The following is a 16,168-nucleotide window of genomic DNA, read 5'->3' as shown; positions in this document are numbered from 1 at the left end:
TCTTATCCTCAACAAAACGAACAACAGAGAGGAGTAAGAGGTGCCGCTGCTCTCTGACTTCTCCTCAGATTAAATGATGTCTGAAGGAAGGGGCCGCAGATTGGCTTAAGTGTAGAGTTGAGAGGACTGTAAATAATCCGGGTCCGGTGGATCACCGGCGGGTTGACAAAGAAGTCAGGATCCAATCTGGAATCCGGACCCATATATGTCAATAGGGAGCGGAAAGAGAGAGAGAGAGAGAATGAAAGAGAGAGAGAGAATGAGAGAGAGAGAGAGAATGAGAAGAGAGAGAGAGAGAGCGAGAGAGAGAAAAAAAAAAAAGAAACGGATCCGGATCCAGATTGTGCTCCCGGAATCCCGCGTCCTGGTCGGACTCGGATCCGCCGCTCAAACCGCACGGATACGGATTTTGCCGGTCCGGGTCCGCTCAACACTACTTAAGTGGCATCACTATTTCACGCATGCCACAAGAGACCCGGCACCAACGCTGCAGAATGACACTGGCACCAGAGCTGAGTACAGGCTGCTTTTATTTTACACAAGGAAAATTTAGCAATTAAGAAAGGGGTGTCCAAGTAGTGGACAATCCCTTTAATATATATTTTTTTACACTCTTGTTCCCATCCTCTATAAACAATGAGATGTTAAGAAAGTGTTGACCAAGAAGTTGACACAATATTGTTCAGTAAATTGTTACGCATTGTATCCTCTTATCACACTCGTGTCTTCACCATGATCATTTTACTAAGGCCGGAGTCACACTTGTAAGAGACTCACGCGAGTCTTGCATCGCATCACCCGGCACAGCTGCACACTCTCCTGAAAGGAGCAGGTCATTCGCATGTATTTCTATGCAGCTGAGACGCTCCAGTCCGGAGAGTGTGTGGTCATGCTGGGTGATGTGATGCAAGACTCGCGCGAGTCTCTTGCAAGTGTGACTCCGGCCTAACAGTCACTACTCCGCTTCTAATGCAACTACTCCTGTGGGGATGATACGTCTAATACTTCCGCCACTAAAGAGAAACTTCTGGAACCACTCACCCAGTCCACCGGTCAGCCCTCCTGCCGTTTCTCCGACACCTTTGAGCATTCCTCCTTAGAAAAAAAATGAAATAACGAGTTGATACAAAATTTCTTCTTTTGCCCTTGAATATTTTTAAAATCAGTATCAATCAGCAATTGACACAACTGTAACAGTTCATTTTTTGTTAACCTCTATCATTTTTACAAATAGCAAATCATGGAACTTGTACAAGACCTCGGTACAAATGTAGCACCGAACTGAGGAACAGCCTCATCCGTAGTCTATCAGGACCGCCGATGTCTTACAGTTCAGTATCGGACACATCTTGTAAAGAACATTGTTAGTAATACGATCATACACATTAGATATCATACACTGTTCAGGATATAACCATCAAGTAACTTTACCTGCATTTAAAAATACAGTTTTAAGTTAGCATTTTTTTAATATTTATACATATGTTGTCAATGTATGTAAAGCTCTGTGGAATTAATGGTGCCATATAAGTGAATAAATATTACTATTATATTATTATATTCATATTTCCTCCAAAAATAAGACCTACTCTAAAAAAAGATCTACTCTGAAAATAAGCGCTTGTTACAGTCAGGGCTGGCACTGGGGGCTGTATATATGTATACATGTGTATGTGCAGTGTGTGTATACAGTGGGTACGGAAAGTATTCACACCCCTTTCAATTTTACCCTCTTTGTGTCATTGCAGCCTTTTGGTACATTTTCCTCATTAATGCACACTCAGCACCCCATCCCCCATCCCCCATCTTGACAGAAAAAAACAGAAATTAGAAATTTTTGCAAATTTTTTAAACAAGAAAAACGTGAAATCTCACATGGTGATAAGTATTCAGCCCCTTTGCTTATTATATCACATGGACATAAGTATTCAGCCCCTTTGCTCAGTATTGAGTAGAGGCCCCCCTCCCTTTTGAGCTAGTACAGCCATGAGTCTTCTTGGGATTCTGGATTTGGGGATCCTCGGCCATTCTTCTTGCAGATCCTCTCCAGTTCCGTCAGGTTGGAGGGTGAACGTTGGTGGACGCCATTTTCAGGTCTCTCCAGAGATGCTCAATTGGGTTTAGGTCAGGGCTCTGGCTGGGCCAGTGAAGAATGGTCACAGAGTTGTTCTGAAGTCGCTGCTTTGTTATTTTAGTTGTGTGCTTAGGGTCATTGTCTTGTTGGAAGGTGAACCTTCGGCCAAGTCTGAGGTCCAGAGCATCTGGAAGAGGTTTTCTTCCAGGATCTCTGTACTTGGCCACCTTCATCTTTCCTTCAATTGCAACCAGTCATCCTGCCCCTTCTCCCATAGCATGATGCTGCCTCCACCATGTCTCACTGTGGGGACTGTATTGGGCAGGTTATGAGCAGTGAATGGTTTTCTCCACACATACCACTTAGAATCATCACCAACAAGTTCTATCTTCATCTCATCAGACCAGAGAATCTTATCTTATTTTTCATAGTCTGGGAGTTCTTCATGTGTTTTTTTGTAAACTTTATGCGGTTTTCATATGTCTTGCACTGAGGAGAGGTTTCCATCAGGGCACTCTGCCATAAAGGCCCGACTGGTGGAGGCTGCAGTGATAGTTATTTTATGGAACTTTCTCCCATCTCCCTACTGAATCACTGGAGCTCAGCCGCAGTGATCTTGGGGTTCTTCTTCACCTCTCTCACTGAGGCTCTTCTCCTAGGACTGCTCAGTTTGGCTGGACGGTAAGGTCTAGGAAAAGTTCTGGTGGTCCCAAACGTCTTCCATTTAGGGATTATGGAGGTCACTGTGCTCTTAGGAACCTTGAGTACTGCAGAAATTCTTTTGTAACCTTGGCCAGATCTGTGCCTTGCCACAATTCTGTCTCTGAGCTCCTTGGGCAGTTCCTTTGACCTCATGATCCTCATTTGGTGTGACATGCAGTGTGAGCTGTAAGGTCTTATATAGACAGGTGTGCGCCTTTCCAAATCAAGTCCTATCAGTTTAATTACACACAGCTGGACTCCAATGAAGGAGTAGAATCATCTCAAGGAGGATCACAAGGAAATGGACTCATGTGCAGCAATGCAAAAGTTCCAACAACATCCCCAATTATTGCAGGTTTTTCTTATCAGTGGTCTTTTTATGAGACTCTTTTGGTTCCAGGGCACTTGGCTTAAGTGGCATAACCATGTCTCTCCAAGAGACCCGGAGCTCATGGTTCAGCAACGCAGGAGGTGAGTACAGGCTGCTTTTACGTTACACAGGGAAATTTAGCAATTCAGCAGGTGTTGTCTAAGAAGTGGATAATCCCTTTAATATCTTTTTATAAACAGCAAAATTCCCACTGGATTAATGAATTTGCACAAAGACAATACACAAAAAATTACATTCTAGGGAATCAGAACTTCTTGTAAAATTTGTTTTCGAGATTATTCGCTCATTTCTTGTGTTAATATTTTTTTACTCTATTTTTTAGTATAAGGTTCTGTTGACATCCCATTATTAATGAAGCATATTGATGAGTCCCATATGCAGCTTGTCATTTATATACAACCTCATGTCTACTCATGCTAATTGTATTTATGACAATGTTGTTCATTTACTCAATATTTTTTTATTTCTGGACTCCTATATTACTATGTCTACGCTTTTCTTTACTACATTGTATCCTAAAGAATATCCATATGTCTCATAAGTCCCTATACAGGTTCCTCACCTGTTGCCAAGAAGGAACCTGAAGCCCTGAGTGACAATACAATAGCCCTGGCTAGGGTGGGGGTAGGTAAGGATCACTAGTCCCACCACCGCACTTAAACAACACATCAGTGAAGGAAGACAGATGGGGGGAAAACACCACGACAGACTAAAGCAGTCAGACCCAAGACTGGAGCCATCATAGCAACTTCAAGAGAGGGTTCCAACAGTTCCTTTCACCTCCTGGGCAAGCATCCAAATGAATCAACTATAACTACTCACCCAGTCCACCGGTCAGCCCTCCTGCCGCTTCTCCGACACCATTGAGTATTCCTCCTTAGAAAAAAAAGAAAAAATTAATCATATCATCTATAGATGAAACAAAAAAAAATATTTTGCACTTGAATTTTTGAAAACTCAGTATCAATCAACGCAGTATCAATCATCCTTTGTTGACTTCCAGTGATGCATCTGGATTGAAATCCTTGAGTCTGTGGACGGCTCCTCTGTCTGCTGGACCACAGCAGGTACATCTTTTTACAAGTTTCTGTTATTCTTCCTTTAGTTCTATTAGAGTAACAAGTATATTCATTTACTCACTTGTCTGCCCAATCACATTCAGGTGAGGCTTTAAATATATTCCTGCTGTGGGAAGTTCCTGCTGATTATAATCTCATTTGGATGTCCAGCCATGCTGCTGCTTGTTTATGCCAGTCAGGTGTACTTGCATTTACTCATTTGTCTGCACGATCACCTTTTGGGTTCAGCTTTACATATATTCCCGCTTTCTGAAGTTCCTGCTGATTTTATTCTCATTTGGATTTCTGTTTGCTTCTGCCAGTTAGTGTAAGACCAGCTAAAGATATCTCTCCTGTTTCTATTCTCTACTCTGCACCAACCTTCTGTCTGTTGTTATAAAGTGGGCATCATATTCTGCATTTTGTTTTCCATTGTTTTGCACACTCTGGGCTCACTTTCTATCTCAGCACACCTCCCCTTCTGTAGGTAATGTGCACTCTGCTCTGTCCACCGGTTCTTTTGTAGGAACATGAAGCGCTCGATGGCCAATCAGGCAGAATAGGTCTGAGCGGCCATAGTTTACTCTGTTGTCAGTGCTATCCCAGCTCACGCAGGAACCATATGGTTCACATAAAGGAAAAGTCCTGCACCGCCAGCCTTCAGGTTACCTTGTGGTTTTCACACACGTGCAGGGGATGGGGTTTACAGCGCTTGGTAAGCTTCGGGTGCAACGTGCATGTCAGGAAAAAAAATCAATCTCGATAATCCGTATAAAGAAGAAGGAAACCTGACTGCATACAGCTGCTGTGGCGGAAAAATTTATTTAGGAATTTTCTCCATAAGTGCAGGTAAAATCAGCGGGAGGTGACCTGGATGCGAGTCCCTCCGGGAGGACGACAGCCGATGTGCATATACATATGTATGCGTATGTGCAGGGTGTGTATATACATGTCTATGTGCAGTGTGTGTATATATATGTGTATGTATATTTGTATATAGGTGTGTATGTGTAGTGTGTGTATTTATATGTGTATGTAGATGTGTATATAGATGTGTGTGTGTGTGCAGTGTGTGTATTTAAATGTGTATATAGGTGTGTATGTGTAGTGTGTGTATTTATATGTGTATGTAGATGTGTATATAAGTGTGTATGTTCATTGTGTGTATTTATATGTGTACTAGCTGTACTACCCGGCTCCGCCCGGGTTAATAACTGTTGTTAACAAAATAGAATGTATTAACAGAAATGTATTCTGCACACAAACACCACAAAACAAATAGATAGAAATGTAATTATTAAAAGGCAAAAACTAAGCTAATAGAAGCATTTCACAACATATATTTCAACACCACAGATATTCCACACAGATTTAACTAAATTGGCCAAGTAATGTGCTCCGTCTGTCTCTTTCCAGGTCTGTCTCTTTCCCCGTCTCTCTCTTTCCCAGTCTGTCTCTTTCCCTATCTGCCTGTCTCTGTCTGTCTCTGTTTTTGTCTGTCTCTATCTCTCTGTTTCTTTCCCCATCTGTCTCTTTCTAGGTCTGTCTCTTTCCCAGGTCTGTCTCTTTCCCCGTCTGTCTCCCCGTCTCTTTGTCTGTGTCTTTTCCTGTCTGTCTCTTTCCCTGTCTGCCTGTCTCTTTCCTTGTCTGTCTCTATTTCTCTGTCTCTTTCCCCGTCTGTCTCTATCAAGGTCTGTTTCTTTCCCCATCTATCTTTTTCTGTCTCTCTGGCTGTCTCCTCCTTCCCTGTCTGTCTGTCTCTGTCTGCATGTCTGTCAGTCTCTTTCCCCATCTGTCTCTTTCCCTATCTGTCTCTTTCCCCATCTGTCTCTTTCCAGGTCTGTCTCTTTCCAGGTCTGTCTCTTTCCAGGTCTGTCTCTGTCTCTTTCCAGGTCTGTCTCTTTCCAGGTCTATCTCTGTCTCTTTCACTGTTTGTCTCCGCCTGTCTCTTTCCCTGTCTATCTCTAGCTCTCTGTCTCTTTCCCTGTCTGTCTCATTGTCCGTCTCTCTGTCCGTCTCTCTGTCTGTCTCTCTGTCTCTGTTTATCTCTCTCTGTCTGTCTCCCCACCAACATCTTATTACCTCACATATAAGCTTCTTATACTATGAATGTCTTTTGTTCCTATAGCAACCAATCACAGCTGCTACAAATAACCTGTAGTTCCAGTCTCCATTTACTTTAATGGAGGCATGCTTTTTGGAGAGTAACTGTAAAGCGCGGGGTTACATTTTCCTGTCAAAACATAGTCTATGACGTTCCCTGGGTCACATGAGGTGTCTGTGCAAAATTTCGTGATTGGAAATGCGACGGTGCGGATACACTTTTCGTTTCACTTTTTCCCCATTATGTAGATATTATTGGTAAATTGGAACGCGCGGGGTTAAAATTTTGACTCACAACATAGCCTATGACGCTCTCGGGGTCCAGACGTGTGAGTGTGCAAAATTTTGTGGCTGTAGCTGCGACGGTGCAGATGCCAATCCCAGACATACATACATACACACACATACATACACACATTCAGCTTTATATATTAGATGTAGATGTGTATATAGGTGCGTATATATCACAATCACTCACTGTGTATTACTATCAGCCATCACTACTCTGCTTCTAATACAAGTATTACTGTGGGGATGATACTTCTAACACATGCGCTACTAAACGGAAACTTCTGGAACCACTCACCCAGTCCACCGGTCAGCCCTCCTGCCGTTTCTCCGACACCTCTGAGTATTCCTCCTTAAAAAAGGAAATAATAACTATATCTTCTATGAATGTATACAATAATTCTCCTTTTGCACTTGAATTTTTTAAAATTAGCATCAATCAACAATCAACACAACTGCAACATTTCATTGTTTGTTAACTTCTCTCATTTCTCAAAAATAGCAAATCATGGAATTTTTACAAAACCTCAGTACAAATGTAGCACCGTACTGAGGAAGAGACTTGTCCGTAGTCTAACTAGACCGATTTCTTACAGATCGGTATTGTATAAAGCTTGTAACGAGCAGTAATACTATCATACATATGAAATATCATACACTATTAAGGATACAACCATCAAGTAAGATTACCTGCACTTTTTCTTTTAAATGTTTTTATTAATTTAACACAAAGTAATATGAATATAACCAGACATGTTATGAAAATATACATTTCTGATTTTAGTAAACAACTCACATGTCAATATTCTAAGTTATAGAATGTTACTTTTAAATTTAACCACTACATACTAAACTTCTATAACAATAAAATACATCAACTTTTAATCTGTCTTCTTTACTTATTGGAGTGAAAATCACCAAATCACAACATATCGATCAATCATAACCACAAGGATATTTTAGAAACATAAATTATTAAATATATAACTGGGATAGGGGAAAAAAAAACAGGTTTAAATAGAGTTGTTTATCATTAGGTTATTCCATCTTTCCTAAATTTTTTGGTATTTTGGGTATAGATTATTAAAGGTGGCGAAACTTCTCTCATGATTATTATGAAGCATTATCGTGTCTTTAATTTCTGTAATAGATGGTATATCTGTCTTTTTCCATTTGGCCGGTATATGAATTTTGACAATTAAAAAAATGTGAATAATTAGGTATTTGTCTTTGGTAATACTATCTAAATCTAATGAAAGAAGAGCCATTTGAGGCGTAATAGTGATACTATTTCCAAGAATTTGATTTATTAAAAAGTTAACCTCCCTCCAGAGACATCTCAATTTGGGACAAGACCAAAATATGTGAAGAATATCTCCCTTTAAATTACATCCTCTCCAGCATAAATGGGAATTATTACTTGAAAAGAGCGATAGCTTATTATGAGGAGTAAAGTACCACCTAGAAAGCAATATATAATAAGCTTCATGAAGTGTTAAACATATATTAGAGGAGTATGTACCTCTAATACACCTATTCCACTTTTCCAAGGAAAAGGTGTTTTTTAACTCTTTTTCCCATTTTATCATAAATGGCCTTTTTTCAAAGAGAATGTCTCTGTTGAATATTTCATACAGGTTGCCAAATAATATTATTATTATTGGCATTACAGAGAAGATGACAAGATTCTTCAGTTAATAAATGGTTGTCTTTTAGTAAAGCGGAGATAATTTTTCTGATGGATAAATAGCTGTAGAAATCAATATCTGGTAAATCATGTTGTTTTTTTAGAATTTGAAAACAAATAAAATTAGTCCTATCATGTAGATCCAAAATTTTTTTTTTAGATTTCTCTTCCTCCATAATTCTGGAGTTTTGACTTCTGGGAGCCAATTGAAAAAGGTAAGGGGGATATTCTTGATTTGCTCATATTTATTATTTTTTTGATTTAAAGCCGCTAATTTTCTCCATGTTAAGATAGTTGCACATAAAATGGGAGATTCAGGAAGAGGTTGATGAGGATTCATTAGATTATGAATGATTAATGAATATAAAGGAATATTATTATGTAAGTCAGTTTCAATCTCTTTCCATGTAGTAGTAAGATTATCTTTAAACCAAATTTGACTTTGTCTAATTAAATTAGTATAGAAATAACTGTAAATATTAGGTAAGCCTAAGCCTCCTCTTTTTTTCTTTTTCATTAGAATATAGTTAGCTACCCTTGGATTACCTGCACTTTTTAACACATCAACTCCAGCATCTGAAAAAAAGTACAGTTTTAAGTTAGCAATTTTTTTCATATTTATACATATTTATTCAAATGTTGTCAATGTGTACAAGTGAATACATAATAATAATAATAATATATTTCATGTTTCCCCTGAAAAATAAGATCTACTTTAAAAATAAGATCTAATCTGAAAATAAGATCTACTCTAAAAATACGATCTACTCTGCAAATAAGATCGACTCTAAAAACAATATCTACGCTGAAAATAATATCTACTCTAAAAATAATATCTACTCTGAAAATAAGACCTACTCTAAAAATAAGATCTACTCTAAAAATAAGATCTACTCTTAAATAGGATCTACTCTGAAATATTATCTACTCTAAAAATAAGACCTACTCTAAAAATAATATCTACTCTAAAAATAAAACTTACTCTAAACATAAGACCTCCTCTAAAAATAAAACTTACTCTAAAAATAAGACCTCCTCTAAAAATAAAACTTACTCTAAAAATATGACCTCCTCTAAAAAATAAGACCTACTCTACTCTAAAAATAAGACCTACTCTAAAAAATAACACCTACTCTAAAAATAAGATCTACTCTAAAAATAAAAAACTTACTCTAAAAATAAGACCTACTCTAAAAATAAGACCTACTCTAAAAATAAGATCTACTCTAAAAAAATAACACCTACTCTAAAAATAAGATCTACTCTAAAAATAAAAAAATACTCTAAAAATAAGACCTACTCTAAAAATAAGACCTACACTGAAAATAAGACCTCTAAAAATAAGATCTACTCTAAAAATAAGATCTACTCTAAAATTAAGATCTAATATACAAATAAGACCTACTCTAAAAATAAGACCTCTAAAAATAAGACCTATTTTAAAAATAAAACTTACTCTAAAAATAAGACCTAATATACAAATAAGACCTACATTAAAAATAAGACCTAATATACAAATAAGACTCACTCTAAAAATAAGACTTAATATACAAATAAGACCTACTCTAAAAATAAGGTCTAATATAAAAATAAGACCTACTCTAAAAATAAGACCTAATATACAAATAAGACCTATTCTGAAAATAAGACCTAATATAAAAATAAGACCTACTCTAAAAATAAGACCTAATATACAAATAATACCTACTCTAAAAATAAGACTTAATATACAAATAAGACCTACTCTAAAAATAAGGCCTAATATAAAAATAAGACCTCCTCTAAAAATAAGACCTCTTCTAAAAATAAGACCTACTTTAAAAATAAAACTTACTCTAAAAATAAGACCTATTCTAAAAATAAGACCTAATATACAAATAAGGCCTCCTCTAAAAATAAGACCTACTCTAAAAATAAAACACTCTAAAAATAAGACCTCCTCAAAAAATAAGCCCTGGCATGATTTTACAGGATTTTTAAAGAATGCTTGCAATATAAGCTGTACTACAAAAATAAGAGCTAGTTACAGTCAGGGTTGGCTTTATTGGTGTATATATGTATACATGTGTATGTGCAGTGTGTATATATAGATGTGTGTGTGATGACTTGATCATAGTTGAATAAATGTTGGATTTTTTTGTTCAGGAAAAAATATGGATTTTTGTTCATGAAAAAATTAAGACATCCCCTGAAAATAAGCTCTAGCTTATTTTTTGGAGAAAAAAAATAATATAAGACCCTGTCTTATTTTGGGGAAACACAGTAGAGACTGCAAAAAAAATCATAATATAATATGTTTACAATTAGGTAAATAATTGACTTTGGATTGTTGTATTGTTTAGGTTCTTAGTTGTTACTTTACATTATGACACATTGTATTATTCTTATCATACTCATGTCTTCCCTATGACACTCACTTAGGCCCCCGGTCACGGAGGGTAAGCCACCTATTCCAAGAGAAGAACATTATAATTAGTAAATGGCGCCGGTAGATTCTCTTCAGTTTTTAGCTGCAATTTCTACTATATAGATCTCAATTATTATTATTTTTTTTATGTTAATTATCTTCTTTTCAGCCTTCTATAAATAGAACCTTCTCTCTACCATTTTGCTGAAAAAAATCATTTAAAAAATAAAATAAAATTCTACGGAATCGGAATTTTTTGCAACCTTTGAGGGAAATTAAATTCTCCTCAAACCGATACGATCTTCTGTGATTTTAATATTTTTTTGTCTCCATTTTTTAGTATAAGGCTCTGTTGCCATCACATTATTCGGAAAGTATTTTTGTGAGTCTCAATTGCAGCGTGTCAGACATAGGATGCGCTCAGACGAACGTAAGACCAGCACGATTATCGGATCGGCATCACCCGGTGTGGCTGGCTTCTCTCCTGACAGGAACAGGTCTGCTGCATGTATTTGTATGCAGCTGAAACGCTCCTGTCCAGAGAGTGTGCGTCCATATCGGGTAAATTATATTATTTATACAATTATTGACTTTAGATCTGTTGGATTTGGATCTGGATGGTTTGGTTCTTAGTTGTTACACAGTTATTCCTCTATATTATGATACATTGTATCCTGTGATCCCATGACACTCACCGAGGGCACCCGACGGTAAGACTTGTCCTTGCCCGGTCACCGATGGTAAGCCACCTATTCCAAGAGAAGAAGGTCCTCATTAGTAAATGGTGGGTTCTCAGCCGTTGCGGCCGAAACTAGAATACAATGTTACTGGACAAGACAGAACTCCATGATTTTCTTTTATAGATTGTGTTTGATAATATTTTTGGGGTCTTTATTTTGTAATTGTGAAAACATATCATGGTAATAGTAAAGCGGTTGGCCTATCCTTATGATAGGTCATCAATGTCTGATTGGCTGGGGTCCGACAATGGGAATTTCCGCCAATCAGATGTTCTCGGTGGTGGCGGCTTTAGCAGGAGGCTGGAAATGCTCAGTTCCACCGCTGTCCCGTCTGCTAATAGAGGACGTGGCCGGGTACTACAAATCCACTTCCTATTGATTTGAATGGAAGGCGGATGTGCAGTACCCGGCCGCGGCTACTATCAGGAATCGGAGCAGTAAAGTTTAGGCAAAGATAAAGAACTATTTCGGCCAAATTTATTTCAGAGTGTCCTTATCACCTTATGTAAAATTTTGAGCATTATAAACACGACTCTACCGCACTTACCTGTCAATGATATCCCACCACCAACATCTATAGAAAAAAATATAAAAGTGACCATATTGTATATGGTAAAAAGCCACAACAGATCTCAAACACTCAACTAAAGACAATTTCAAAAGAAGATAATTAACAGGATTGTGATTCATCAGGATAAAGAAACAAAGCACTAAATATAATTTCCTAAGGAAGACAATTAAAGGGTGCAATGCTAGCCACAGGAGATGGTAAAGCGGCGAACAGGAGTTGACCTACTGGACCACAGGGGGACCCTGAATTTACGTCAAGGAAAAAGAAAATTGAGGATCCAGCACGATTTTTCTTATTTAGGTAAAAACATCAAGGCTTTATTTGAAAAGGTTAAAAATAGTAACAATGTGAAGACCTAGATATTGATAACAAAAAAGGGGGGCCTTAACGCGTTTCAGACTTTGTTTTTAAAAACATGCGGAGTCCTTAATCATAAGGAGATGGTAAAGCGGCGAACAGGAGTTGACCCACTGGACCACAGGGGGACCCTGAATTTACTTTTTAGTGGGACAGGCTTGACTAAGAGCCCTCCATGAGGCAGATGCCAGGGACCATTCCCTGAGTAGTGCCAGGGACAGTGGCAGCAGACCCTCAGGGTAGGGAGGGCTATGGGAACAAACGGTCCCAGTCACTAGTATAGCAAGGACCACCGGGGTAGCTGAGGCAGGTGGCATGGCCGGGGTGAACTGACTCAGTCACTAGGGTAGCAGGGACCACTGATGTTGCTGAGGCACTTGGCTCAGCTGGGCTGGGCGGACACAGTCTGAAGTACAGCAGGGACAACCTAAATATTTAGGTTATATGTGTAATACAGAGTAGGTACTCGAGGTCAGGGAAATGATTTACATGGTCTTTGTCCAGTGGCCACATTGGTAGCCCGAGTAGAGCTCTGCAAAACTCCGAACAATACCTGGTATTTCCAGCCCTACTTTTGATCTGGGAGTATATCTTGCCATATTGAGCCATATTGAGCCATATTTTGCCATATTGAAAATGTTATGAAAGATCTACTAATCGGAAGAGGATTCCAGTGGTAAGAGCAATGATTAACATAGACCAAGATCCGGCAAAGATTTTAGCTCAACTTTTCTAGATGCTCAAGAATGAGAAACATTCTCCATAACCTCTCTCATCGTTTCCCAGAGATGAGGATCCGAAACAGAATATCTCAACTCAAAATTTCATAGTGAGGTTTATGACGATGGACAACCGGAGTAATCAAGTCACCGATGTGTGATCAATGCGAGAGAACCATCAGGATCGCTAGAAATTAGAATAAAAATGCCCCGAGTTTCCTGGAGCTCGATGACCTTGAATTAAAAGTAATGATCACTCACTTAATCCATTAGTTAACCCTTCCACTGCTCCTCCAACTCCATGGAGTAGTCCACCTTCAAAGTAAATGCAAACATTAGTACAAGGTCTACGCGGCTTTTTTTTTTTTTTTTACCAGAAAACTTGTTTTTGTACAATCTGACACATCTTTAAAAAATTTACTTTTTTTGTGTCTAGTTACGAGTACTAAGCACACGAGCATGGTAGTGCCCGCTCATCACTAGCTACCAATACAGAGCACCCGAGCATGGTAGTGCCCACTCATCACTAGTTACGAGTACTGAGCACCCGAGCATGGTAGTGCCCGCTCATCACTAGTTACCAGTACAGAGCACCTGAGCATGGTAGTGCCCGCTCATCACTAGTTACCAGTACAGAGCACCTGAGCATGGTAGTGCCCGCTCATCACTAGTTACCAGTACTGAGCACCCGAGCATGGTAGTGCCTGCTCATCACTAGTTACCAGTACTGAGCACACGAGCATAGTAGTGCCCGCTCATCACTAGTTACCAATACAGAGCACCCGAGCATGGTAGTGCCCGCTCATCACTAGTTACGAGTACTGAGCACCCGAGCATGGTAGTGCCCGCTCATCACTAGTTACCAGTACAGAGCACCTGAGCATGGTAGTGCCCACTCATCACTAGTTACCAGTACTGAGCACACGAGCATAGTAGTGCCCGCTCATCACTAGTTACCAATACAGAGCACCCGAGCATGGTAGTGCCCACTCATTACTAGTTACGAGTACTGAGCACCCGAGCATGGTAGTGCCCGCTCATCACTAGTTACCAGTACAGAGCACCTGAGCATGGTAGTGCCCACTCATCACTAGTTACCAGTACTGAGCACCCGAGCATGGTAGTGCCCACTCATCACTAGTTACCAGTACTGAGCACACGAGCATAGTAGTGCCTGCTCATCACTAGTTACCAGTACTGAGCACCTGAGCATGGTAGTGTCCGCTCATCACTAGTTACCAGTACAGAGCACCCGAGCATGGTAGTGCCCGCTCATCACTAGTTACCAGTACTGAGCACCCGAGCATGGTAGTGCCCGCTCATCACTAGTTACCAGTACAGAGCACCCGAGCATGGTAGTGCCCACTCATCACTAGTTACCAGTACTGAGCACACGAGCATAGTAGTGCCCGCTCATCACTAGTTACCAGTACTGAGCACCTGAGCATAGTAGTGCCCGCTCATTACTAGTTACCAGTACTGAGCACCCGAGCATGGAAGCGCTGAGTGACCCTACAATAGCCCTGGCTAGGGTGGGGGTAGGTAAGGATCACTAGTCCCACCACCGCACTGAAACAACACACCAGTGAAGGAAGACAGATGGGGGGAAAACACCACGACAGACTACAGCAGTCAGACCCAAGACTGGAGCCATCATAGCAACTTCAAGAGAGGGTTCCAACAGTTGCTTTCACCTCCTGGGCAAGCATCCAAATGAATCAAGGATAACCAGTGGCACCATCTGCTGGTAGCAGGGGATATATATATATATATATATATATATATATATATATATATAAAGGGACTGGGATTAGTCCAAACCGGAAACACCTGTGAGATCATAATGAGACTGCTTGCTGGCAGGGAATACTGACATTAACCCTCAAAGGAAAGAGAATACATTTAAATAGCAGAGTCTCCCAAAGAAAAGTGAGACTGAAACCCAGAACCTGTCACTAAACTCTTACAGAGACGAGCGTGACGCTACTCCTGTGGGGATGATACTTCTAATACTTCTGCCACTAATCAGAAACTTCTGGAACTACTCACCCAGTCCACCGGTCAGCCCTCCTGCCGCTTCTCCGACACCATTGAGTATTCCTCCTTAGAAAAAAAAGAAAAAATTAAGCATATTTATTATTTATTTGATTTAAAGCCGCTAATTTTCTCCATGTTATTATAGTTGCACATAAAATGGGAGATTCAGGAAGAGGTTGATGAGGATTCATTAGATTATGAATGATTAATGAATATAAAGGAATATTATTATGTAAGTCAGTTTCAATCTCTTTCCATGTAGTAGTAAGATTATCTTTAAACCAAATTTGACTTTGTCTAATTAAATTAGTATAGAAATAACTGTAAATATTAGGTAAGCCTAAGCCTCCTCTTTTTTTCTTTTTCATTAGAATATAGTTAGCTACCCTTGGATTACCTGCACTTTTTAACACATCACCATCAACATCTGAAAAAAAAGTACAGTTTTAAGTTAGCAATTTTTTTCATATTTATACATATTTATTCAAATGTTGTCAATGTGTACAGGTGAATACATAATAATAATAATAATAATAATATCTTTCATGTTTCCCTGAAAAATAAGATCTACTTTAAAAATAAGATCTAATCTGAAAATAAGATCTACTCTAAAAATACGATCTACTCTGCAAATAAGATCGACTCTAAAAACAATATCTACTCTGAAAATAATATCTACTCTAAAAATAATATCTACTCTGAAAATAAGACCTACTCTAAAAATAAGATCTACTCTGAAAATAAGATCTACTCTGAAAAAGGATCTACTCTGAAATAATATCTACTCTAAAAATAAGACCTCCTCTAAAAAATAACACCTACTCTAAAAATAAGATCTACACTAAAAATAAGACCTACTCTAAAAATAAGACCTACTCTAAAAATAAGACCTACTCTAAAAAATAACACCTACTCTAAAAATAAGATCTACTCTAAAAATAAAAAACTTACTCTAAAAATAAGACCTACTCTAAAAATAAGACCTACACTGAAAATAAGACCTCTAAAAATAAGATCTACTCTAAAAATAAGAT

The 16,168-nt window shown here is 38.7% G+C and overlaps 1 protein-coding gene across 23 annotated transcripts in view; it reads right to left on the bottom strand.

Moving 5' to 3' along the window:
• The window catches only part of LOC142256686 (uncharacterized), a 131,972-nt gene that overhangs the window by 40,282 nt on the left and 75,522 nt on the right, over positions 1-16,168 (bottom strand). For 11 of the 23 annotated variants that reach the window (XM_075328510.1, XM_075328511.1, XM_075328517.1 and 8 more), the window contains 10 exons: positions 15,532-15,561; positions 15,147-15,200; positions 13,359-13,412; positions 11,998-12,024; positions 11,406-11,459; positions 10,721-10,750; positions 8,850-8,879; positions 6,915-6,968; positions 3,990-4,043; positions 1,042-1,095 (listed from right to left, as the gene is read on the bottom strand). In XM_075328510.1, coding sequence (XP_075184625.1) covers positions 1,042-1,095; positions 3,990-4,043; positions 6,915-6,968; positions 8,850-8,879; positions 10,721-10,750; positions 11,406-11,459; positions 11,998-12,024; positions 13,359-13,412; positions 15,147-15,200; positions 15,532-15,561 — 441 coding nt within the window. The remainder of the gene's footprint in view (positions 1-1,041; positions 1,096-3,989; positions 4,044-6,914; positions 6,969-8,849; positions 8,880-10,720; positions 10,751-11,405; positions 11,460-11,997; positions 12,025-13,358; positions 13,413-15,146; positions 15,201-15,531; positions 15,562-16,168) is intronic. The other 12 variants (XM_075328515.1, XM_075328524.1, XM_075328531.1 and 9 more) reach the window with 10 other exon arrangements.

Source organism: Anomaloglossus baeobatrachus, chromosome 11 (assembly GCF_048569485.1).
Source record: "Anomaloglossus baeobatrachus isolate aAnoBae1 chromosome 11, aAnoBae1.hap1, whole genome shotgun sequence".
NCBI lineage: Eukaryota > Metazoa > Chordata > Amphibia > Anura > Aromobatidae > Anomaloglossus > Anomaloglossus baeobatrachus.
Note: the sequence above shows the minus strand (reverse complement) of the source record. Positions and strands in the feature narration are given on the sequence as shown.